Below are 26,328 nucleotides of genomic sequence, written 5' to 3' on the forward strand. Positions count from 1 at the left end.
TTTCCTCCCACAGTCCAAAAACACACGTTGGTAGGTGTATTGGTGACTCAAAAGTATCCGTAGGTGTGAGTGTGTGAGTGAATGTGTGTGTTGCCCTGTGAAGGACTGGCGCCCCCTCCAGGGTGTATTCCTGCCTTGCGCCCAATGATTCCAGGTAGGCTCTGGACCCACCGCGACCTTGAACTGGATAAGGGTTACAGATAATGAATGAATGAATGAATGAATATTGTGTGCTGGAGATATCAGTAGAAGCCCTGAGTGCTGCTCGAGACCAATGTAAACACCCCTCGGCTCAGAATGTGTGTGTGTGTGTGTTTGTGTGTGTGTGTGTGAGAGAGAGAGAGAGAGATAGGTGGGAAACGATTGATTTCACAACAGGACTGTAAATATTAATCACACTAAGCAACAGGTAAACATAGCCCAGGAGATCAAAAGCCAAATCTAAAATAATATTAATGTCTGGGTCTTTTTAAATACAGTTTTTTATTGTACAAAACATTTTTTTTTTGCCCATTCTTTTGTAGACTGACATGTCTACAAGCACAAATTTAAAGCCAAACTAAACATTAAACTAAGATTGAATACGAAGTAATATTACATTATGTTTCAACTTTTAATTCCAGGAGCAACAATTACGTGACGTTAAACCGGACATTTAAAAACTTACGTTCCTCACAGAGGCGACCCATCCAGCCTTCAGGGCAAGAGCATATATTCGGCCTCTGACACACACCTCCATTCTGACACTGTAGCCAACACACAGCTGTAAAATACACAAACACAGACAGAAAACCCTCATAAACACTATTTATACAGGTTCTACTTCCATAAATTTGAACCACCAATAAAAAAATAAATAAATTAAAGGAGAGGCAGAAACAAGTGTTTATTACCTACCTATGCTTGTGCTCAGCTGGAATATGCAAAATTATTAATTCACACAGCGGCACAAAAGACGTGCTTGATAAGGGTTTCTCTATTCATTAACAGGGATCACACAAACGAGCAAACAAGCTACAGCTTAACATCTGTCAAATTCAACATGCAAAAGAAATAAGAATGAGCAGAATGTAGAAAAGACTGGAGTTCTGATACTAAAAGTAGATGTGTGGTGAATAATGTAAAATTACATGTTAAACAAGTTTCATTAATTGTTGGTGTGTCATACAACACTCTTTGCCTTACAGGGGTGGGGCAAAAGGACATCTTTGTGTGTGTGTGTGTTTGTGTGAAGGCACACTGGGTTGCCATTATTGGGAGCCCTACCTAATACCTACACTCACTGGTTTCCTATTGTTTGGAGGTACAAGGTATGTGTACCTGAATAGACTAATAACACAAGGACAGAGAAGACAAGAACAGCCAGAGGTGCTCATAGAAGAAGAGCAAGCGTAAGGGCGTGGCTCAGCATGGACTGCTACCTCTACAGACAGGGGGTGGAGTCCATGTGCCATTCTCCAAGCACATACTCCGGCCAATGCCTTCCATGACGTAGCCCACGAAGCATGAGTACACTGCCACATCACCAAACTGGAACACAGCCCCACGGACCACTCCATTAGCCATGTGGAGAGGGGGGCCGCAGGACACCCCTGTATAGGGTCAAGATGTATGGGGCCAGGCAGTTAGAAATGTCCATGCAGGACTGTAGTAGGTCATAACAGGCCTAAAAAAGGCTTTTGGATCATTTCCAGTACACCCATATCTGTTTCTTAGTGAGATGTTTTAGTTTGAGATATGTGGAGGGATACAAAGTAAAGCCTGGGACACAGAAATTAATGTTGTAAAAAGTAGTCTTGAAAAGAAAGAAATTTGTGGGACTATGAATGTAAATGTTGATCATTTAATACATGGATTGGCAAAATAACTATATAAAGGTTTATAAACACTTAGATTTTTATATTAAAATCAAAATGAGATTTCCTGAGCTAGCAGCTAAAGCAAGAACTGAAGTTATGTTTTGTGTTTTTGCAGCCAATATTATGCTAATTGTCGAGACTAGTTCAGAACTGTTTTAACTGATCATTATTTACAGGTTTAATGTTATTAAAGGAGCAATCTGTAATACTGACACCAAGCGTTTAAAATCGGAACTGTGATACAGTTTCAAAACAGTGGAGAGAGCTGTCAGCCTCCTCCTCAGACGTGAAGCTTGAGCAGGTGCCAGTTTGAGGAAAATTGAACGAACAAACAAGAGACGACTTTAAGAACCTAATGTAATCGCTAAGAATAATGTGCCATAATCAACATATTTACACAGAAAAGTGTTCATCATTTCACTAAAACATATATTTTACGCAAAAAAAAGTGAACATGCGGCCGCCATTTCCCTGCATTTACAAGCCTTTACTGTCCAAATCCAGCTGAAACATTTCAACTAGACAAGGCTGGTGATTTTCTTTCCACCATAAATGTCGTTTAGGAAGCAGATCTTATCCATAATTTTCGTTGTCAAACATTTCGTTCCACCTTACGTATCCATTTACGAGTCCTTGGTTCTTGAATTCTCTGTTCCACCTTAAGAGCTGAAATTAGCGCTAGTAGGTCTGGTAAAATATAACATTAACTATATATTCACTTGGTCATTTCATGGCTGCGAGACACTGTTTGTAAACATGGCCACACGGTGGAATGTAAAATGATTGGACAGAGGGCGGGACACAGGCGGGGGGTGGGATCATATGAGCTCCGCTCTGGACTGGGCACTTCTCAAAGAGAATATACTGCTTCAGCAATGCTGTCAGAAACAGCAGCGTTTTAGCTTTGACCGTTTCCTTAATCTATGACAACACACCGTGCACATTTTATGACTAAGTACAGTAAATATCCTACAGATTGCTCCTTTAAGACTAATAACAATAACTAATCAATATATTTAATTAGGGAAACAAGTACATTACGTGAAACACAGATGGGCTTGAATGTAATAAATGTCCCATTTAAGGGCAGTTTATACTTTTCATCTAATTCGTTAATGTTTTTAATAAATCATGAAAAATATTAAATAAATTTATAATTTATAAATATTGCATTATGTACTTTTAATGATTTCTTTCTTTCATTATTTTGAGGGTTTTGTTCTATGTAACTCATGTGTACTCCTTTTATTTCGTTTTATAGTCTTGGTGGAGAAAGCAAGATATTCATTAGAGGAGTCTACATATTTGGATTGTGTTTCCCTCTCATCTGAAGGGTGGTGATAGTGAAGGGTGTGTGGTGTACTCAGACAAAGTGGAAAAAATACTTCACCAAAAAAAACAAGAAATATTCATGACAAATGATTTATAAACAAATAAAATCTAGGACCACTTGACCCATGTAAAGCAGAACATGTCAATATGGTGTTCTGCATATTTGCATAAGTCATGTATTATTCTTGTTATTTTTCCTTCTTTTTAAGTGAAGTATTCTGGTAATTTAGTTTGTTCAACTGCTTTGTGGCGACTTGATCTAGTTGTACAACGTTTGTTAGTATGCTGAAGTTTGCACATGCTGTACAAATAATAGTACCAAACCTAGTAGATTGACTGCAGTTTTGCAGCAGGTTATGTTCACAAAATAGCAACAACTACACATCACAGCAAAGGTAAAAAACATGCTTCTACTGGGTAAATGTATTGCATACCTATATGAAAATGTTATGCAAAGGAAGTGAAGATGTTTGCACCCTATTTACTAACCACATTTCCTTCCACATTTGGTTTTTCACAACACAGCTCATAATACAACACATACACACTGTTTTAGGGACAGCATGACTAATTTTAATTTATAATCATTTTGCTGAAAAAAAATCATCTTACACACACACACACACACACACAATATACATATATATATCAGTGGCGGATGCTGGTGTTTCAAGGAGGGGAAGCTCAATTTCCGCCTACATCATAAAATGTGTCGGTTTATTTATACGTAAATTCTACCCTCCGTTCCTTTTTAAGAAAATGATCTGTGACCCTGTCGTACCAACAAGGCGTCTTTTCCAGGGACTTGACTAGTGTCCTCTCAATGGCCAGCAGAGCTAGGCTGCTTAAATGGCCTTGACCCATGTGAAGTGTGTCCGCCTGTGCTCCCACGGATCTTTACACCAAAGGATCGCTGATTCGCTCATTTCGCTGTCAATCAAAAAGGGATTCAGCCTCAGACAGATCATCCAATCATCATGCAGAAGCTGAGGCCGGCCCACTGCCCCATAGACCCCCAGAGACGCTGAGCGTCCGATGGGCGGGACAAAGCCCAGCATTTATCCAATGACTCGCCTCGTTTCGCTGCTTCGCTATTGAACTCTGTGGACGCTCAGTGTCCTCACTGTTTAAAGCACTGTGAAGCTGCGGGAATGATTGAGAAGAAAGCTGCATCTTTACCAGTGATAAGAAGCTGATTCTGAACAAAAGTTGAGCGCGTTGTAGTGCATATTTATTCAGTGACATGTACACAACAGTATATATTTGATCACTTATTTTTTTACATTTAGGGGGAAGCTGAGCTTCCCTTGCAGTCTTAGAGCAATCGCCACTGATATATATATATATATATATATATATATATATATATATATATATATGGTATATTTCTAAAGAGAACCGATGTGGCATTGACTTTATCCCTGGACATACATTCACCCACATTCATATAATATAGCAAAAGCTGGCTGAACACACTGTCGGTGGCTGTTTGGTAATAATAGTGCTGAGATATGGAGCTTACTCACTCTCACAGACTGTACTGATTGGACTCCAAGTCTGGTCACTTCTGCAGGTAATGGTAGCAATGCTTTTGCCTTTTTGCCCTTTGACATGCTGACCTTTTGGACACCTAACTGATACTGTCTGACCCACCAGGAACGCTGTGGTGTTCCTTGTCCTGCCTAATGGAGGAGGGCATGTTTTGGCTGTGGATAAAGGAAAGTTATATTCATAATTTTTAATATTCAATTTCTCAACAACAACTATTTGAATTATGTAACACATTTCCACTTAAACACAATACAGACAGCATATCTGCACAGTGTTAAAGTCCCAACCCTGTATGTTCCCACTGTATTCAGAAGGTTTTGTTAGCAAGAACTGATGTGATTTCTGACTGGGGATGTCTAAAAAATAGCTAAAATTTCACAAAAATAGTTACAAAAACCACAAAGATTGCTTCAAAGAAAGTCTTCAAAAGAAAGAGGGTTTTGAACAAAAGAATCTGAAATGTTTAATAAATTCTTTTAAATTTGTAAGTAAAGTAATACAAGTAACCTACACTAAAACACAGTATAGGCATCTTGTCCATCTGTAATCTACAGAAAATATATCTACCGATTATCTCTATCTATAGATACTACGTAAATTCATCATCCCCAAAAAGCTCAATGAAAACATATTGGAAAAAATTTAACACGATGTGTAAGGCCCAATATCTTGGTTAGATTAGTTGCTTTTGTGAATGCTGTGGATGATTGCTAGTGGATGGCTTAAGGGTGACATGAATTGGTCTTACGTGTACAGACAGGAAAAGGTGAGCTCCACGAGTCATTTCCAGTGCAAACAACGAGAGACTCCCCCTGCAGAACGTAGCCCTTATCGCAGAGAAACTCATAAGCTTTCCCACTGGCCAGACTCTGTTCTTGCAACTTCCCATTTAATATCCTGTCAGGTCTTGCACAGCCTTCAGGGGCTATGAGTAAATGAGGGGATCTTTTTCAGTGTCGTAACACAAACTGTAATACCTTTTAAACCATGCAACAAATCTATTACCAGCATTTTTACCCTTGCAGGTTGGTGCAGGAGAGCTCCATTTTCCGTCAGCCTGACAGGTGAGGTTCTGTGAACCAATCAGCTCCAGCCCCAGGTCACAGAAATATGTGATATTACTCTCATATGTCTCACCCGTTGCAACTGAAACTGCATTCTCCACAAAGGGTGGAGGACCACATGAAACCTCTGAAAATGAGAAATAATAAATGAAAGATTAAATTAAACAATGTGGCTTTAAACAAAAATCAACCATACAGATCAGCTTTAACATTATGTCCACCACCTTGCTTATACATTTACTGTCCATTTTCTTACTGCCACTCACCATATTGGAGCACTTTGAAGTTCTATGGTTACAGATTGTAGTCCATCTATTGCTCTGCATACTTTGTTTGCCCCACTTTCATGGTCAGGACCCCCTGCAGGACCCCCACAGAACAGGTATGATTTAGGTTGTGGATTGTTCTCAGTCCAGCAATGACACTGAGGGCTTTAAAAACTCCAGCAGCACTGCTGTGTCTGATCCACTCGTAACAGCACAACACTGGAGAATGTGGAGAATGGTCCACTACCCAAACGATAGCTGCTCTGTGGTGGTTCTCTGGGGGCCCTGACCATTGCAGAACAGGTTGCAAAGAATGTATGCAGAGCAACAGATAAACTACAGACTGCAATTGTAGGACTACAAGGTACTCCTGTATGGTTGGTGATCCTGAGAGATTGGACAGAAACAAGGAAGTTGTGCTATTGCTATGGCTGATCAGTGTTTGTGTTTATGGGTGTGTGTGTGTGAGAGAGTGTGTATGTGTGAGTGAGTGTGTAAACAACAAAATGTAAATGACAACTATGCAAAATTTTAAAAAGACTGTTGCACCGCAGCGCACAATGAAACAATTTATGTTTGGAAAGTGATCATATGACACATGCTCACCAACACATATAGGTTTATTCCCACTCCAGGTCCTGTCTCCCTGACAAATCCGAACGCTGTCACCCTATGGTAGAGAAATAAAAGACAACAATAAATAAGTGTATACCTAACTAAAGCAAGAAAGAATGAAGTAGGATTAGTGGAACGCCTTAGAAGACAATTACTTCATGCACAAAGATACTGAAATCATAGTGGTATCTACAGATAATTAGTACACAATTGTGATGTGTCAGTCGCGAACGAACCGGTTCAAAGAGCCGGCTCTTGTAAGTGAACGATGAGAGCCGGTTCCCGTCTAAGACCGAGCCATTTTTCCAATTCAACCAATCAGAGAACAACAAGCAAGTTCCAACCCTCTAAGCTGAGACACTTGGTTTTCCTGAATGCCAATCTGCCTTCCAAAAAATAGTAGAAGAAAATGTTTGTTGACAGTTGTGGTTGTTTTAATCACTGCCGTTGAATGCTGCTGTTTTGCACTTTGCAGATTATTTGTTTATTTTATTACCCAGAAATGGATGATTATTTAATTTAATAAACTATTTTGTAAAACCTACCTTCCACTGGCTGTATTTCAGAGTTTACAAGTGATTTTTTATTAAGGTGTTCAAATAAAAATCCAGTTATTTACACAATTGAATGTGTGAGTGCAATCAGTGAGTTATTACAAGACAGCCATAAAAACAATTGGCCATTGCAACACTATTTATTATTTTTAATATTGAACAATAATATTTTGTCCATAGTCATAAAAAAATGTAGGTAATATTGTTCTGTACCAGTGGAAATAAGTGGTAAAACAAAGAGCCAGTTAGGAGCCGAAAAGTCGACTCTTTATGAAGAGCCGAGCCAAAAGAGCCGGCTCCCCAAAAAGAGCCGAAATTCCCATCACTAGTACACAATACAGTTGTCATCAGACAGCATTCATTCATTCATTCATTCATTATCTGTAACTGCTTTTCCAGTTCAGGGTCGCAGTGGGTCCAGAGCCTACCTGGAATCATTGGGCACAAGGCGGGAATACACCCTGGAGGGGGGGTCAGTCCTTCACAGGGCAACACAGACACACATACACACACATTCACTCACACACTCACACCTACAGACACTTTTTTGAGTCGCCAATCAACCTACCAACGTGTGTTTTTGGACTGTGGGAGGAAACCGGAGCACCCGGAGGAAACCCACGCGGACACGGGGAGAACACACCAACTCCTCACAGACAGTCACCCGGAGCGGAAATCGAACCCACAACCTCCAGGTCCCTGGAGCTGTGTGACTGCGACATCTACCTGCTGTGCCACCGTGCCGCCCATCAGACAGCAAATTTGACCAATTATGTTTCAGTGCATTTGGACGCTGGACACTGCCCACAGGACACTATTGGCTGGATATTTTTGATTCTTAGCCTAGCAACAACACTGAAGGTGAGCTACTGTCTCTGACTTTACATCTACAAGGTGAACCAATAAGGTAGGTGTTTTTAATAGTGTGGAAAGTGTTTAAAAATACCAGCAGCACTGCTGTGTCTGATCCACCCATACCAGCACAACACACATTAACACATCACCACCACAACAATGTCACTGCAGCGCTGAGAATAATCTACCTCCCAAATATCACATGCTTTGTGGTGGTCCTGTGGGGTCTGACCATTGAAGAACAGGAATAAAGGTGCCAAAAAGTATGCAAAGAAACAGAGACAACAGGGCAGTGGAGGTTGATCGGTGTATGCTGTCTAAAATTCTGAATACTGGCATCAACCCAGAATGTTCGTCTGTGCATTTCAGACCAGTGAAATTGGTTTCATGTGAAATTCCAGGGCAAATCTTCATTTTGTGTAAAAACTCACAGTTAGGTTAGGTCTAGTGTAACGAATTTAAACGTACCTGTAGTTCAAACCCTGGCAAGCACGAGTACATAATCATGTCCCCATAATTGTAGCTCTTGCCTTCAATATTACCATGGAGAATGGGAGGGGGCTTCTCGCAGATGACAGGCACACATGAATTGGAAGAGAACGAGGGAGACCACCTGCCAAAAAGCTGGACCAATATGTAATAATAAATACACAAATTATCTATTATATCCACCATATTGTCACTGAAAAGAGTTAATAAGCATATAAACTTATTCATTTGACATATAGGACCACCTTAAATATGCCAATATAAAAAAAACAATAGAGCAACATCTCCACATATTTCATATACACTTACTATAAGACTACGGTTTCTCACAAGACTAAGTAGATTGATATTACTACATATTAAGTAATATGTAATACCAAGGGTACACAGAAAAAAGTCAAGTCATACTCCACATTCAGATAGTCCTGGGCCCTCAAGATAAAATCCAGGCTTGCAGGTGATAGATACAATGTGTCCTACAGGTATGAACTGTGCCCCTGCCACCACAACATTGGTAAGGTTGGTGGGCACACTGCATGGTATTGCATGGCACTTTACGATATGTTTAGACCAAGTACCGTCACTCTGACAAATGATTGTGTCTGTTTGTGTGGCCAGTTTATATCCTTCTGCACACCTAGAACAAAGGAAAATAACTATAAAGTCAAAGCCTATAGAGAAGAAGTAATAGCAACCAGTGAATTGTCATTAAATTTTGACTTGTAAAATTACCTGTACTGAGTCTTGCTGCCATAGGTGAAGGTAGAGTTTATGATCACTGCATTTGGAACTGAAGGAGGCTCTCCACAGGACACGGGATCACAATGTAGATTGGGTACTCCCCAAAAACCAAATTTTCCACAGGAAAGGTTTTCATGTCCTTGTAAAACATAACCTGGTCGGCATCCATAGGTGACTGTATCAAGTAAAGCAGGGCTGCCTATAACAACAGCATTTGTGACCGTTGGAGGAGGGGTGGAACATCTCCCCCTGCTACAGATGGGCACCCCTGGACTCCACACTCCACCTTCGTCACACACTGCCTCTGTGGGGCCAAGAGTTTTATAGCCATCATCACATCGGAACCAAACACTGGCTCCACAGGTGTGATCTCGACCAAGCACAGCGCCAAACTTCAGCACTGGTGGATTGCACATGCATGGTCGACATTCTGGTACTTCGCCAAGCCAGGCTCCATCTGCTGCGCAGCGTAAAAATGGACTGCCGACTATCTCATAACCAGGGAAACAAACATACTCCACTACATCTTCAAAGTTAAAGGTTGAGCCATTCAAAAAGGCATGACTTATGTCCTCAGGAGGGTCGCATGTAACTACGTCACATCGTGGTGGAGGATAATCCCACAGTCCATCACCTCTACAGACAAGCGTGGGATTTCCTATTAAGATATAGCCTACATTGCATTCATAATTTACTTTGCCATTATAACCATAATTTGTTCCTACGACGTGACCATTCTTAATGATAGGGGGTCGACCACAGTCAGCAGGAAGGCACTTAGGAGCACTTTCGCTCCAGCTGCCATCATCTAAGCAAACACAAGTAAGTGCTCCATGCAGGATGAACCCAGGGTTGCAGCTGAAGAGCAAGCGCTTGCCGAAGATGTAACTGTCCCCATTCACTAACACATCACTCGGGACCACAGGAGGTCCACAAGACACTGGCCTACACAATGGGGCATTTCCATCCCATTTACCATCCATCTGGCATGTTCTGGTCTCAAATCCTTCCAAGACAAATCCAGCATGGCACTCGTAGTGAATCACGGCCTGGAACTGGAAGGACGTTCCCACCACTTCCCCATTTGCAATACCACCTGGGTCGCCACAGCTGACAGGAATGCAGTGCGGCGCTTCATCACTCCACTGGCGTCCAGAGATGCACTGTCGCACAGTTTGACCTTCTACCTCATAGCCTTCTTTACAGCTGTATTCCACTAAGCTGCCGAGTGCAGTGTCTGTTACTATTGCTAATCCATTTTCAGGGTTAGGTGGAGTCTCACATTCAGCAGGTACACAAACAGGAGCTGTCCCATTCCAAGCGCCATCCTCTTGGCAAACTAACACAACCCCACCCATTACATCGTAACCGGCGTGACAGTGATACCGAACCATAGTTCCATGAAAAAAGTTGGTGTCTGCTGGTGAAGGCTGGCCTGCTCTTTTGCTGTCTTCTCCAGATATCTCAGCAGATGGGTCTTGGATTTTAAAGTAATCCCCAAAGTCAATGTGTGGAGGAAGGCCACAGTCTGCTGCAATGCATGCGGGCACTGAACTTGACCAACCATGTTCCTCACAAGTAAGGTGGTTCTGGCCTACAAGCAAGAAGCCTGGGAAGCAGCTGTAAAATATGGTAACACCAAACTTATGGTCTCTGCCCTCAACAAAGCCGTTTTCGATGGGTTTAGGCGGTGAGCAGTAGATTTGTTGACAAGATGGTACTTCTTTGTCCCATTTACCACTCTCAAGGCATGTTAAAGTCTCTGATCCTTCTAGTCTGAATCCTCTCTGACAAGAGTAAGTAACAGACCGACTAAACTGTAATCGAGAGTACTTAGCAGAGCCATTGGGGATATCCTTAGGTGGTGGGCACTCAATGGGGTGACAAGCAGGTACCCCCCCAATCCAAAGGCCATTATGACCACATAACACTGTTGAGTTACCCACTAGATCATATCCAGGCTTGCAACTATACAGGGCAGTGCTAAGATACATTAGTCCCTGTACATCCACTATACCATTTGGTATTTCCTCAGGATGTGGGCACTCCACAGGAATGCATTCAGGATATGGGGTACTCCAACTTCCATCTGCTTGGCAACTAACAGAAGCTTCTTTCCAAAGGATAAATCCAACCATGCAGGAGTAGGTGATCACACTTCCAAAATAAGAAGATCCTTGTGATGGATCACCAAAAGAAACTTCTGGGGCTGGTCCACAAGATACCTGCTTGCAGACTGGGAAGGAATCATTCCATTCTTGGGATGGGGTACATCGAAGAGTCCTTGCCCCATGGAGCACATAACCATCCTCACAGGAAAGCTCCACAGTGCCTGAGTCTGAATCCAGGCTTTGCAGAACTAGATGATTCTCTTCCAAAGGTGGCTCTGGACACTGAACAGGAGAACAGAGAGGGGCTTTGCTCTTGTCCCACTTGCCAAACTTCAAACATGTCCATACTGCATCTCCAGCTATTTCATAGCCCTCATCACAGACATACTCCACTTTGCTTCCCACCTCAAATCTGGAGCCACTGTAGCGTCCATGTTTGACATCAGGGGGTGTGGCACAGGTCAAAAGCACACAAACAGGGGGATCACTATTGGACCACTGCTTGTTGGCCATGCAGATGCGCTCAGGCTTCCCAATCAGGCGATACCCAGCATTGCAAGCATATGTCACCTTACTGCTGTAAACATAGTTGACCTTCTTCAAGGGGTCCTGGAAATAAGTTGGAAGATTGTTTACAGAAACTTCAATTACCATATGTTTATAATATGGTATAATCTACTAAAAACTATGCATTTGCACATAAAGAAAGATAGCAGTTAATAACAGAAAGATGTATGGCATAATTAGTGGAGTGTCTTGTTTTGGGCGATAAGAAAAGATGTAAAAGTAACGGAATGGTAAATATGACAGTTGGTGTATGTGAAAAGGGTCCTATATATACTGCAGCAAATGTATGAATAAACTAGAGATTGGAGAGAATGCCTGACTCTGTCTTTATTCCTCTGATTTCTCCTTGGACCTAAGAATCATTTTGAACGCGGTTCCATTCCCGGTTCCATTTAGACAATTGCCATGAACACATTTCAGCATAAATATCTGCAAATCATGAAAAAACATTATTACCTGTATGTGCCCATTGATCAAACGAGGTGGACTTGAGCAAGAAATTGGTTGGCACATAGGTAAAACTCCACCCCACTCTCCATTAGCCTTACAAGTTCTCCTCTTCTCCCCTCGAATGTAGTAGCCCTTATCACAGGTATATGCAACTACAGCTCCAAAGCTGTAGTTGGTTCCGCTGACATAACCCCTCTCAATGCTCTCTGGCTTGGAGCATCTGACTGGCATGCATCCAACATCCAAAGGTGATGGTGACCACTCTCCTCCCATTAAGCATTTCAGGGTTGCTGTAGTATTGAGCACAAAGCCTTCCTCACATTTGTAGCTGACTTCTGTGTTACTGGCATATTTGGGCTTATTGATAGAGTCTAGAATGGCATGAGGTAGATCCGGAGGACGTTGGCAAAAATTGGCAATGCAATGTGGGATGCCAAAACCATCTGGTGGTGCCCAAACACCCTCTGCATTGCAGAACAGCTTGGAGTTGTTGCCAATGGTGTATCCATCATCACAGAAGTAGATCGCCGTGTCCCCAAAGAGTTGGTGTCCAGCATCAGACAAGGCATGGTCAACAGGTGGCGGTGAGCCACACTGCCGAGGCACACACTGTGCAGAGTCATGGCTCCATTCTCCACTTGACAGGCACACCTGGGTTTCAGCACCAAGTAGTGTGAATCTGTATGTGGCAAACACAAAACACTTATTTCCATTCAGTACAGGTATCATAAAAATGTGATCAAATCAAAACATGCAATTTCCAATATTGAACACTGACATGTTTTACAGACCTGTATATACTGATATATCTTATAAATAACCATGTTTTTACTGTGTAGAACAATTACCCCTCTCTGCAGATGTACTGGACCCGACTGTCCAGAGTGAAATTGTCTCCCTTTATCACAGCATCCTTCAAGGGAGGGGGCTCTCCACAGTTGACTCTGGCACAGACAGGAACAGGGGATGTCCATTCTCCAGACGCCTCACATTGCAGCTTCTCTGATCCCTGTAATCTTCACAGGCACATGTCTCCATGTGAAATCTGTGACACATGCTATTCTTCAAAATCATATTACTTTAAAGATATTTACGTTCTTTTTATATTCCCCTTCTCAACTGTAAATCGCCCTTGGGTACGTGAAAGGCCATATATAAAAGTAACATATTATTATTATTTTTTTTTTGGTCACAGCTGCGCAGGGAAGGTGAGGAGGCGGACATACACGGAAGGAATCTTTTAGTAACAAAACAAACTAGGACAGAAACCAAACTAGATTAAACTGAACAGGACTAGACAGGAACAAACTAGGACAAGAACAGACAGGAAAGAGCCGTGAACCGTTGTAGATATGAGTAAGACACAAACAGGAACCAACATCTACACACAAGACCAGACCAACAGACCAACACTGAGAACAAGGGGGTATATATACACAGGAACATAGACCACAGACAAGGAACACCTGGGAACGATAACAAGGCGGCAGAGACTGAGACCGGAATAAGGCAGGGTTAGGGCAAAGACAAGACAAAAACCAACAGAGCCATGTGCTAAAAGAGCACATGGAGGAGAAAACAGACATAAAACAGATGACAGCACGAGAGAGGGCAAGAGCGTGACATTTTTATTATGGGTCAAGTCCTCCACCAAAAATGCCATTAGATGGTATACTTCTATCAAATTATTTCTACACAGAAACTCTTTAAATCTAATATCTGATAAACAATATCATATGCTAATTCATCTCACAACCTATTCACATTTCTTCAGTATAATGTGAGTAATTGATGTAGCACATTGCCTGTGTAGTGGGTAAAGCCACTGCCTTCTATCCAGAAATGGTTTGGTTAATCACAGATCCTTTCTCTGCTCAGGTAAAGCACATACGAATAAAACCTTCGGTTATCAAATGATGTGAGATGCAATAACTCTGTTTGTAAATCATACTCTACCTGACACTTTAAAGACATAATAGGTCAGAAACAACTGGTCAGAAATGGCATTTCAGCAAATCCACAATATTCTTGGTGTAAATTGCCTAAATTGTCCATTCATTTCTGTGTAAAAACTTGTATTATATCGTCATCTTATTACAGATTTATCACTAATCTGTAATGTAATGTGCTATGAAGATTTTCATCAAATTATCCTCCATGTTATATCATGATTCCAAAGAAAGCAAGAGATTAATATGTGTGTTCTCAAGTCTTTGTCTTAATTATATTAACACTGGTAAGTGCAGTTTTACCTGTATCCTTCTATACAGGTGTATGTCAGATTGGACAGGTAGACTTTGCTGCTGAAATTGACCTCTGCGTATTCCACCACTGGGGGCTCTCCACAGGTCACAGGCTGACACTTAGGTGTTGAATTATTCCACTTAAGATTAGACAGACAGTGGATCTCTGTTGGTCCATCAAGGATGTATCCTTTTTCACAACTGTTCATGGAAAAGTGAAAAATATATTACAAGGTAAATAAACAAAATATTAAGATAAAGAATGGGTCATACCTCATGGGGAAATAAAAGTCTTCTGTCCCACTTTAAGTGTCTCTAATAACCGTAACATTACATATGAGCAGTGTATGTAGCAACAGTGTAACATCTGGTGATATAGTTACTGTTACAGACAAAGTACAGTGGTGTAACTTGTTTAACTGCATGTCTATCACCTTCAGGTTTGCTTCATGTAAATGCACAAGTAAATCTTATAACAGTGTATCCTCTCTCACGCTGTTACATAATTGTTGTAAATACTCTTCTTCTAGCACTGATATTGATACCTGAAAGTCACCTTGCTTCTGTATGTGAAGTTAATCCCCTTCATAATTCCATGTTCTGGGAGAGTAGGTGGACTACATGACAGGGCTGAAAGCATAAAATATTCATTTTTAAATAAAAGGTTTTATTATATTTTGAGGTAAACATTTGGTTATACCTTTAAAATGACTGTCTATTTCTGTCAGGCATATCTTAAGTTTGGGCCAGAAATATACCATTTTGATGCATAACTACTACATACACATTAGTCGATGATACGATGGTGTCAGCACGTGCTTGTGTACTTAGAGTGCTGGCTCCATAGCACAGATAAATGGAATAGTTGCATCAGGTAGGGCATCTGGCATTGAACAACCTGTGCTAAGCTAAATAAGAGTTTGTAATCACACATGTAATCATCCTAATGAGGAAAAGCCAAAAGAGGAAGACAAGAAAATCATTCATGGATTCATAGGTTTTTTTCAGTTTCATGTCATATCCGATTTTTTGATGACATAAGATTATGTTATGAAATGTTTATTACTAACAACTGAAAATACATAATACATGTTGTAGCTGTAGTGTCCATCCATCCATCCATTATCTTAAACCGCTTAGCCAATTCAGGGTCACTGTGGGTCCAGAGCCTACCTGGAATCATTGGGCGCAAGGCCGGAATACACCCTGGAGGGGGCGCCAGTCCTTCACAGGGCAACACACACACACTCACACCTACGGTCACTTTTGTGTTGCCAATCCACCTACCAACGTGTGTTTTTAGACTGTGGGAGGAAACCCACGCAGACACAGAGAGAACACACCACACTCCTCACAGACAGTCACCGGGAGGAAACCCACGCGGACACAGGGAGAACACACCACACTCATCACAGACAGTCAACCGGAGGAAACCCACGCATACACAGGGAGAACACACCACACTCCTCACAGACAGTCACCTGGAGGAAACCCACACAGACACAGGGAGAACACACCACACTCATCACAGACAGTCAACCGGAGGAAACCCACGCATACACAGGGAGAACACACCACACTCCTCACAGACAGTCACCTGGAGGAAACCCACGCATACACAGGGAGAACACACCACACTCATCACAGACAGTCAACCGGAGGAAACCCACGCATACACAGGGAGAACACACCACACTCCTCACAGACAGTCACCGGGAGGAAACCCACACAGACACAGGGAGAACACACCACACTCCTCACAGACAGTCACTCAGAGGAAACCCACGCAGACACAGGGAGAACACACCACACTCCTCACAGACAGTCACCCGGAGCGGGAATCGAACCCACAACCTCCAGGCCCCTGGAGCTATGTGACTGCAACACTACCTGCTGCACCCTAGCTGTAGTGTGTCTTTCTGTTACATCTTAGTAACATATTGGTATTTATAGGTAATTCAGCATAACTGGATGTATTATGTAAATTTGCAAGAATTAATGAATAAATAAATACGATGAGGGGCTCAGAAGTCCTACTTGGTGCTCACTCATTAAAGGCTTACACCGGTGTCATGCGATATTACCTTCAAGGGAATAATTACAGCATTATAGGAACCAAGTTTAGAAAATCTGTGTCCGATACACACAGGGTAATTTTAGAAGTCAGCCTACAGCTAACTGCATTTCTACAGCACAGCATTCCAGTAAAGCCCTGCCCTCATGGTACTGACAGTGCAAAAAAGCCTGTCTGAGCCTTTCCAGTAAATTACACCACACAAAGCTTTCCAACAGTAGAGTTATAGCCCATTAGATCAGTGCATCATTAGATCAATGTCATCAATTCTATTGCAATGTGAAAGTAAAGGGCCAGTGCTGTGTGGAGGCAGTGAGTCTGTTGTGGACATTAACATACAATTGAATCGATTGCTTTAGATTAAATTGCACGGAGTAGTTGTCTCCTGCTAAATGGAAAAAGCTATATTTGAGCCGTTGAATACTGATCGAATGGGCAATATAGCTGGACAAATGTGCACCAAAAAACAATGGACATTCTGGATCTCTGGAGCACATCTAATCCATGTTTTGTCTCTCCCTGTGTATGTGTGTGTGTGTGTGTGTATGCAATTGGGTAAACACTAGCACAAAGAGAAAGCATCAGATTCTGTGCTGTTGATTCAGCAGTTTCCAATAAACCCTGACATGATCTTAATAGAATGATAGTGCATATGAAAACACGAGTGTTATTTAAAATAAGCTAAAGAGATTCAGTCCAGGGGCGGCACGGTGGCGAAGCAGGTAGGTGTCGCAGTCACACAGCTCCAGGGACCTGGAGGTTGTGGGTTTGATTCCCGCTCCGGGTGACTGTCTGTGAGGAGTGTGGTGTGTTCTCCCTGTGTCTGCGTGGGTTTCCTCCGGGTGACTGTCTGTGAGGAGTGTGGTGTGTTCTCCATGTGTCCGTGTGGGTTTACTCCGGGTGACTGTCTGTGAGGAGTGTGGTGTGTTCTCCCTGTGTCCGTGTGGGTTTCCTCCGGGTGACCGTCTGTGAGGAGTGTGGTGTGTTCTCTCTGTGTCTGCGTGGGTTTCCTCCGGGTGACTGTCTGTGAGGAGTGTGGTGTGTTCTCTCTGTGTCTGCGTGGGTTTCCTCCGGGTGACTGTCTGTGAGGGGTGTGGTGTGTTCTCTCTGTGTCTGCGTGGGTTTCCTCCGGGTGACTGTCTGTGAGGAGTGTGGTGTGTTCTCCCTGTGTCTGCATGGGTTTCCTCCGGGTGACTGACTGTGAGGGGTGTGGTGTGTTCTCTCTGTGTCTGCGTGGGTTTCCTCCGGGTGACTGTCTGTGAGGAGTGTGGTGTGTTCTCCATGTGTCCGTGTGGGTTTACTCCGGGTGACTGTCTGTGAGGAGTGTGGTATGTTCTCCCTGTGTCCGTGTGGGTTTCCTCCGGGTGACCGTCTGTGAGGAGTGTGGTGTGTTCTCTCTGTGTCTGCGTGGGTTTCCTCCGGGTGCTCCGGTTTCCTCCCATGGTCCCTGGAGGTATGTTACACTACCTGCTGCATGACCGTGCCGCCCTTAATGATAATAATTTGTTCATTCAGATTAATTAACACATTTGCATCTAATTTTCCCCACGTGTGAACTTTGACAGTTTTGTTTCACCTCTATCACAATCAGAACCGTACGGCTGAGGGACGTACAGCTGGCACCAGCAGCCATTTCTAGTTTGTAACTGACTGACATTGTTCATAATAAAACACCCTCTCCTTACTGTATGCGTTGTGGCTAAACGTAAGATGCTTAACAACACAAAGCCTAAAAATGGTTATTCTATGGCATTCTGTTGCTAATTTTATTTATTTATTTAAACACATTTAATTACTTGAATAAAATGTCTGAAAACTGCTGTTGTTTGGTTTTTAGTTAAAATCACACACTGCCAGCATTGGTCCTGCAGAAATATTCAGAGACACCGTATGAATCAGTGTTACAAACTAGTCAGGGAACATTTCATTTCAATATCTTATACAAGCTCAACTAGTGTATGCTTGAGAAAGGCTACACATGCAAAAGCGTCCTGTTTCCATAACCCAGGTGTAACTAACACTACTGAGTCAGAACAAGGTCCATGAGAAATTTCATCACATCGTATTGTTCCCGTTATAAACCAAAAGTCAAAAAATCATAGCGCATTCACTTGAGAGTTCCCTGTTGAATTAGGGATGAGGGTGAAACAACAAAAATATAAAATATTAATTTAAAAGTACTTTACGCATGTTTTTTTTTCTTCTTAATTTTATGAAAAAAGAAGAAAATAACTGAAGTTGGACCTGTTTTAAAATGACAGCAGTTTTGAAATATTTCATATTCATTTCATGTGCCATCACGAGGAATCAATTTACAAATTAGGATTTTGCAAAAAATTAATGAAACCCTTTTATTTTGGACTTTATTTTATTGTGAATAGTATATTTCCTGTTGTTGCCAGCTTCAAATATGTCCTTTGGCGGTACGGGTCTGATTCTAACAGAACTGAAACAAAACTGTTTATTTCATTTTATTGAATCAAGAAATTACAAGCTGAAAGACTTCAAATAAAAATATGATTCTGTGAACAGTGCAGCAGTGAACGCAAATATAAGTAAATGAAGTAAATACAAAGTTTTATGAACAAAATATAAGTGAAAAGTATAGTGAGGTGTGGCTCATTGCCATTTAAATATAAAGACACTGAAACCGGTTGTTCCGGACAGGGTAGTTTAGATGTGGGAGATTAGTGATGTGGTTTTATTTCTGGTGGTATTTTGACCAAACATGTCACACACCTTTCATTAAGACTTCAGGGAATGGAGTGATCTTCTGGAAAAGGGGTATAGTACGCCCCCTCACTCCTTAAAATGTGAACTTTAAAGTCATTTAGAGGGGTTCCATGTGAAATATATTCACACTATTTCTAATATACCTATGCCTAAATAGGAAAATAGAAAAATCTGGAAAATATTCCTTTAAATGTCATTTAAGTCACCTTTGTGCATTCTAAATGTACACAAATAAATGCAATACATTATTAATACTAGTAACACAGCTCCAGGGACCTGAGTCCCACTCCGGGTGACTGTCTGTGAGGAGTGTGGTGTGTTCTCCCTGTGTCTGTGTGGGTTTCCTCCGGGTGACTGTCTGTGAGGAGTGTGCTGTGTTCTCTCTGTGTCTGCGTGGGTTTCCTCTGGGTGACTGTCTGTGAGGAGTGTGGTGTGTTCTCCCTGTGTCCGCGTGGGTTTCCTCCGGGTGTCTGTGAGGAGTGTGGTGTGTTCTCTCTGTGTCTGCGTGGGTTTCCTCTGGGTGACTGTCTGTGAGGAGTGTGGTGTGTTCTCTCTGTGTCTGCGTGGGTTTCCTCCGGGTAACTGTCTGTGAGGAGTGTGGTGTGTTCTCTCTGTGTCTGCGTGGGTTTCCTCCTGGTGACTGTCTGTGAGGAGTGTGGTGTGTTCTCCCTGTGTCTGCGTGGGTTTCCTCCGGGTGACTGTCTGTGAGGAGTGTGGTGTGTTCTCTCTGTGTCTGCGTGGGTTTCCTCCGGGTAACTGTCTGTGAGGAGTGTGGTGTGTTCTCTCTGTGTCTGCGTGGGTTTCCTCCGGGTGACTGTCTGTGAGAAGTGTGGTGTGTTCTCTCTGTGTCTGCGTGGGTTTCCTCTGGGTGACTGTCTGTGAGGAGTGTGGTGTGTTCTCCCTGTGTCTGCGTGGGTTTCCTCCGGGTGCTCCGGTTTCCTCCCATGCTCCATAAACACACGTTGGTAGGAGGATTGGTGACTCAAAGTGTCCGTAGGTGTGAATGTGTGAGTGAATGTGTGAGTGAATGTGTGTGTGTGTTGCCCTGTGAAGGACTGGCGCCCCTCCAAGGTATATTCCTGCCTTGTGCCCAGTGATTCCAGGTAGGCTCTGGACCCACCGCGACCCTGAACTGGATAAGCACTTACAGATAATGAATGAATGTTATTTAATGCTTTGAAACCTGGAGTCTGAATCTAAAAACTGAGATCATTTTAATCTGGAGAAAAATTGGGGTAAAATATATTTACCTTCACAATGAGGGAATAATCCCTCCCATGTGCCTTTCTCAGAACACGAGAGACGAGATGAACCAACCAGTGCGTAGCCATCCTCGCAGGTGAAGACCACCTCACTGCCCATGATGAAGACACTGCCATCACGATGGCCAAATTCTGGATGACCTGGGTCTTTGCACTTCACCGGCTCTGGTCAGGATAAATATATATACGAATAAATTATCATTTCACATTCCACGTTGTGGTTACACACCAGAGTCCTTTCCTGTGCCTATTCAAAGACATTGACTGCACTTCAGTACTGTAATACTAATGCTATTAATTGTAAATTGTACTTTACCTGTGCAGTTCTTTCCATCTCCAGTGTAGGGGTAGATACATGTACAGATGTAAGAGCCGTCAGTGTTCTGGCAGGTGGCATGCTCATCACAATCTGAACCCAAGGCGCACTCATCCATATCTACAATAAACACACACGCACGCAGCAGATAACAGATCATTAGGTTAGGAAGGCTAAGCTGGTCATCATTATAACGGATTAGAACTTCCAACTTACCAAGACATGCAGGCGGGTTGCTAGCCCACTTTCCGCTGTTGGCACACTGCATTTTGCTCTCGCCCAGCAGGTAGAAACCAGGCTTGCAGTGGTATTCCACTGAGCTCCCAGCATAGAAATCCTCTCCAAGATAATGACCATACTCCAGAGGAGGAGGAGTGCCACAGTTCACTCCTTCAAGGGAAGAAATAGATTTCTGCCAATTTCCTCAAAACTTACAGGTGTAGATTTATGAAACCACACATATTAATAATTTATCATATTGTTATTTCTTATACAGGGTGCCAGTCCATCACAGGACATCACACACTCAGCCAGTCACAACAGTGGACACACAGTTTCTGAGCATCCAGAATCCACCACAGACAACATGCCACATGCCACAAAGAAAACAATCTCATTCTGGAGATCTATTTTATAACTTGCCACAAAATGGGAAGGCGTTTAGGGAAAAAACATCAGAGCTGTGTTTATAATTTTGGACATCAAAAGTACTTAAAAAAGTAATCTAAACTTCCTACAATCAATCAATCAATAAATAAATAAATAAATAAAATCCAGGTCCCAACAATATAAATGTAGGGCACAACGTAGTCCTAAAGATATGACAACACCCCAGTAAACATTTAGCCGTTGATTCTACGTTGAAATAATGTAATGACTGCCGTCTAATCAACGTTCTCTTAATATGTGCTAACACTCACGTTCACAGCGTGGCTTTGCATGGCTCCAGGTGCCTTTGTTTTGGCAATGCTGCACTGGCTCCCCCACCAGGTAGTAGCCGGGATTGCAGGAGAACTTCACCTGAGCGCCAGGACTCACTGCGGGACTGGAGGTGCGTAGGTTTGGGACAGCATTCTCCAGGAGGGGGCAGTCTAACACAGGAGAACAACAAAAAACAGCATTAACTCGACTTATCATATGAGTGCTAACTATATGACTATCCAAGATGTCGTGTATATATGTTCATTAGCAAAGTGGGGATTTATATCATGTCAATATACATTTATATATGTCAAAGACTTTGAATTTGACATAGCGGTGGGGGCAGTTGGCCAAGACTGACTACTGTGTTTTTATTTGTACTCAGAGGCTGAAAACCTGTCTTATGAACAAATTCAGAATTTAATTGACCTGGTATGTGATTATTTACTCAGACAGAGCACTACTCTCAGTGAATCTTGTGTAGTAGCTAAGGCTCTGCATGTTTTTGTCATACACCAAGCCCAAATACTGCCTGTTACTTTGCTTCCTTTCTGCACTTCTGATGCATAAAAGTTGTGTGTTTGCAGTTTGACTAGGTGTCAATACATATCTTCCAAGGCAATTAAAATACTGTATGTCCAAAAGCATCTACCCAGTAAACAAGGAACGTCCCTGGACGTTCAAAATAGGTCTAAAAGTAGTCTGTCCGTCAAGGACATATTTTAAACGTCAATGGACGTCCAACATCCATCTTAATAAGTTAGTTAAGTGGTGACCAATCGATAACGTCAGTGGACGTCCAAAACGCGTTTTATACAAGTAATTTATTTCGGGACCAATTAATAACGTCAGTGGACGTCCAAAATACGTCTAATAGTCATCTTTTCAATGTCTGTGTTTGGACGTCTTTTCAACTTTCATTTTCAACCTTAAGAGAACGTTGATTAGACGGCAGTCATTACGTTATTTCAACGTTGAATCAACGGCTAAATATTTACTGGGTAGTGATATGTAACCATGTAGTATACTTGCAGAATTAATAAATAGATGAACAAGTAAAATGGCAAACCCGTAAAATATAAAAGTGGTGAGAAAATGAAACAAAATAAAAATAAATAAATAATTTAAATAGGTGGAAAACTATTTTCTCACCAGCACAGAACTTGCTATCAGGGCTGGTTTTGACTCTGCCTGTAACCCCTTGTAAAAAGTCCGGCCAGGCTAAAACGTTTCCTCTCTTTAGGTCACTTGGACAGCTGCTGGCCAGAGATCTGATCTGAGAAGAGCAGGAAAACCATCAGATATTAAAGATTTAAACACTATAATCTCTATATAAAAAAATATTTATCATTATTATTAACATGAACTCGCCCAGAGAATACAAATTGAAATGATCCATTTAAATCTGGCACAAAAAGCCAGCACATTGCTATTACAAGACAGACCCAATGCAAGAAAACACCAATGCTGTGCTGTGATTATTTATGAATAATACGTCCTCAGAAAATTATTGCAAACAATTACAGCACATTGCTTTTGTCCATTTTCTAATGAAGGTGGAATGTTGTATATAGTTTAGAGAAAAGCAGAGGAACCTGCTCTTAAAACAAGTGTAAGAAGATTGTATACAGCCATGACTAATTGAAGGAGCTTTAGAGGAGATATACAGCACTGATTTCTTTCATTAATCACATGAAATCATACATTCCTGTTTTGGATCTCATCTGTGGGAAACGGGTGCAGAACAATAACTAAATCTTTGGAATAATTCGGTGAGTGAACTGTGCCACTGGTAATAAAAGCCTTATTCATGATGATGCTTTATTACATCAAAATACTATACGTCCAGCCCAAATTTAACTATTAACTATGCTAAAAACATGAAACAAACCAAGTGGCAGATATACCTGCTGTGGGGAAAGGACATAATCCCATATATTGAGCTGGCTGAGAGAACCAACAAAAGACTCCACAGGGTTGAAACCTTCTCCTTTCTGGTCCTGATCCTGTCCAAGCACCAGAGCACCACCTCCTACACAAATCATAGAGGTAAAAGCAATCAGTTACAATGTAATGCACACATCTTTTTCAGGGTTGTGATGCAGATTTATAATACTATATAGTGCAGATTTTCTCAGACCAGGTCACATAACAAAACTGAAACCTCCGATACTGACACGCACAGATATTTCCTTAAAAACATACAAATCCACAGCTATTGTAAATAAATGTAAAATCGTTCACCATTGTAAATTTGTGCAAAACATAGAATTTAAAACAAAATGACTACTTTTCTATTCTTTCTTTATGTTTGAAATTGAAAAACACACATTGAGTTGTCAGTGCTGTTGTGTTACCTGGTATTCTGGTGCCAGTGGATAGATCCTTCCCTCCATCTGATGGGCTTCCATCAATATAAACCCTCCAGTCCCCGTCTTCACTCTGCCACGACACTCCAATGTGATGCCACCGGCCATCGTTCACAGCCGGACAGTCTGTGATCCGCTCCTTCCCATTCACATACAGCACCCACCTAAAAGAACCCAGGAGGAAGGGTGATGTTTACTTAAGTATATGATCTACCATATAATAAAAGCTGGCCTTTTTCATTTTAATGAGGCAAACTTACACCCTACTATCAGCATCCCACAAATGTCAAGGCTTGATTGAATACTTACTAACTTTATTTGAGTCATTTAAAATAAACATGTTTGGTTTACGATACTGTATCATTTATTGATATCTATAAAAAGTATTGCATAGGGAAAAAAGATTGGGTAACACTTTCTATGAAGCCCATATTTATAAGCCTTTATAACTACAGTTATAACCATTGATAATTTGATTATAATGCATCATAAACATACTTATAAACTCTAATAATGCCTCATAAGGCTCTTATAATGAACTATAATTATTTATCTTGTAACTTATAAATATGTAGTAACAAAAGTGTCGCTATTCATTATAAAGCCTTTTAAATGGATAATAACCTGTGTATAATTATAAAGCACCCATAATACACCAGTTATAAACACATTATTGATGCTTAAAATGTATAATACAGCACATATTTATAAGCCATTATAAAGGAAATTATAACTTGGTTATAATGCTGTGTAAGCATACTTATAAACTCCAATAATGCCTCATAAGGCTCTTATAATTAACTATAATTATTTATTTACTAACTTATAAACGTGTAGTTACACGTGTCACTATTCATAATAGAGCCTTTTAATTGGACAATGACCTATGATAATTATAAAGCACATATAACACATATTAATGATTACAAACACATTATAAATGTTTAAAATGTCATCATTGTAAATATAGTTAATTATACGAGCCTTATAAGGCATTATTGGAGTTTATATGTATGCTCACAGAACATTATAACCAAGTTACAAAGAGTTATAATTTCCTTTATAATGGCTTATAAATATGGGCTCTATTATAGATTTTAAGCATCAATAATGTGTATAATTTCCTGTATCTGCCTATAAAAGAAGCAGGAAGCTGAAGATTGACACGCCCCTTTTTGTCCAATTGTGAATTGCCATGTGTTGTGAACTTGGTGATTGCTTTGTCTCTGTGTGAGGACTATGTATACCTGGAGACTGTGTGTGTGCTTGTGTGTGTTAGTTGTGAACTTCTGTGTATATCTGGAGACTGTGTGTTTCCTTGTGTGGGTTAATTGTGTTCTGTTTATTATTTTTGTGGTCACCTGTGCCGGAAGGGGGTAAGCGCCTTTTGTGTTTATCTATTTTCTCCTGGTTTATTGTTAGATAGGGAGTCAGGGTTATTTATTGTCATTTATTTGTTTATTGGTTTGAATAGCAAAGTTAGTGTTGGGGTTGGAGTTAGTGTTGGGTTATGTTTGTTATTTTGGCCGTGGCTTACCCCTTGAGATATGGCTTTAAGTTTTGTGTGTTGTTATAAGATTTGATTGTTTGATTTTGTTTAATATCCATATTTTCTTTGTAAATACACTTTTTTCATTTATTCTAAACTGTGTGAGTTTCTCTTTTTTTTCCTCTTTCTACTTTATTTCATTCAACAATAACCATCTCCTAGACCGAGACGTAATTTAAAAGGCATTATAATGAATAGCGACACCTTTGTTACTACATATTTATAAGTTACAAGATAAATAATTATAGTTCATTATAAGAGCCTTATGAGGCATTATTAGAGTTTATAAGTATGTTTATGAAATATTATTACCAAATTATAAATGGTTATAACTGTATTATAAAGGCTTATAAATATGGGCTTCATAGAAAGTGTTACCAAAGATTGTGTTATTAATCTAGTACAAC

General features: G+C 41.1%; 1 protein-coding gene across 3 annotated transcripts in view; it reads right to left on the reverse strand.

Annotated features, from left to right (window-relative positions):
* Positions 1–26,328, reverse strand: part of svep1 (sushi, von Willebrand factor type A, EGF and pentraxin domain containing 1) — a 46,728-nt gene that overhangs the window by 7,601 nt on the left and 12,799 nt on the right. Inside the window, exons 15-34 of one of the 3 annotated variants that reach the window (XM_066681218.1) lie at positions 24,361–24,536; positions 23,911–24,035; positions 23,156–23,279; positions 22,003–22,173; positions 21,299–21,472; positions 21,083–21,202; positions 20,755–20,931; positions 15,243–15,327; positions 14,707–14,898; positions 13,303–13,470; positions 12,461–13,133; positions 9,318–12,046; positions 8,994–9,222; positions 8,565–8,720; positions 6,679–6,742; positions 5,760–5,933; positions 5,491–5,667; positions 4,718–4,897; positions 1,422–1,592; positions 668–763 (exon numbers count right to left, since the gene is read on the reverse strand). In XM_066681218.1, the coding sequence (XP_066537315.1) occupies positions 668–763; positions 1,422–1,592; positions 4,718–4,897; positions 5,491–5,667; positions 5,760–5,933; positions 6,679–6,742; positions 8,565–8,720; positions 8,994–9,222; positions 9,318–12,046; positions 12,461–13,133; positions 13,303–13,470; positions 14,707–14,898; positions 15,243–15,327; positions 20,755–20,931; positions 21,083–21,202; positions 21,299–21,472; positions 22,003–22,173; positions 23,156–23,279; positions 23,911–24,035; positions 24,361–24,536 (6,161 nt within the window). Of the gene's footprint in view, positions 1–667; positions 764–1,421; positions 1,593–4,717; positions 4,898–5,490; positions 5,668–5,747; positions 5,934–6,678; positions 6,743–8,564; positions 8,721–8,993; positions 9,223–9,317; positions 12,047–12,460; positions 13,134–13,302; positions 13,471–14,706; positions 14,899–15,242; positions 15,328–20,754; positions 20,932–21,082; positions 21,203–21,298; positions 21,473–22,002; positions 22,174–23,155; positions 23,280–23,910; positions 24,036–24,360; positions 24,537–26,328 lie in introns of all 3 variants that reach the window. The other 2 variants (XM_066681217.1, XM_066681219.1) reach the window with 2 other exon arrangements.

The sequence above is a fragment of the Hoplias malabaricus genome, chromosome 9 (assembly GCF_029633855.1).
Source record: "Hoplias malabaricus isolate fHopMal1 chromosome 9, fHopMal1.hap1, whole genome shotgun sequence".
Lineage (NCBI taxonomy): Eukaryota > Metazoa > Chordata > Actinopteri > Characiformes > Erythrinidae > Hoplias > Hoplias malabaricus.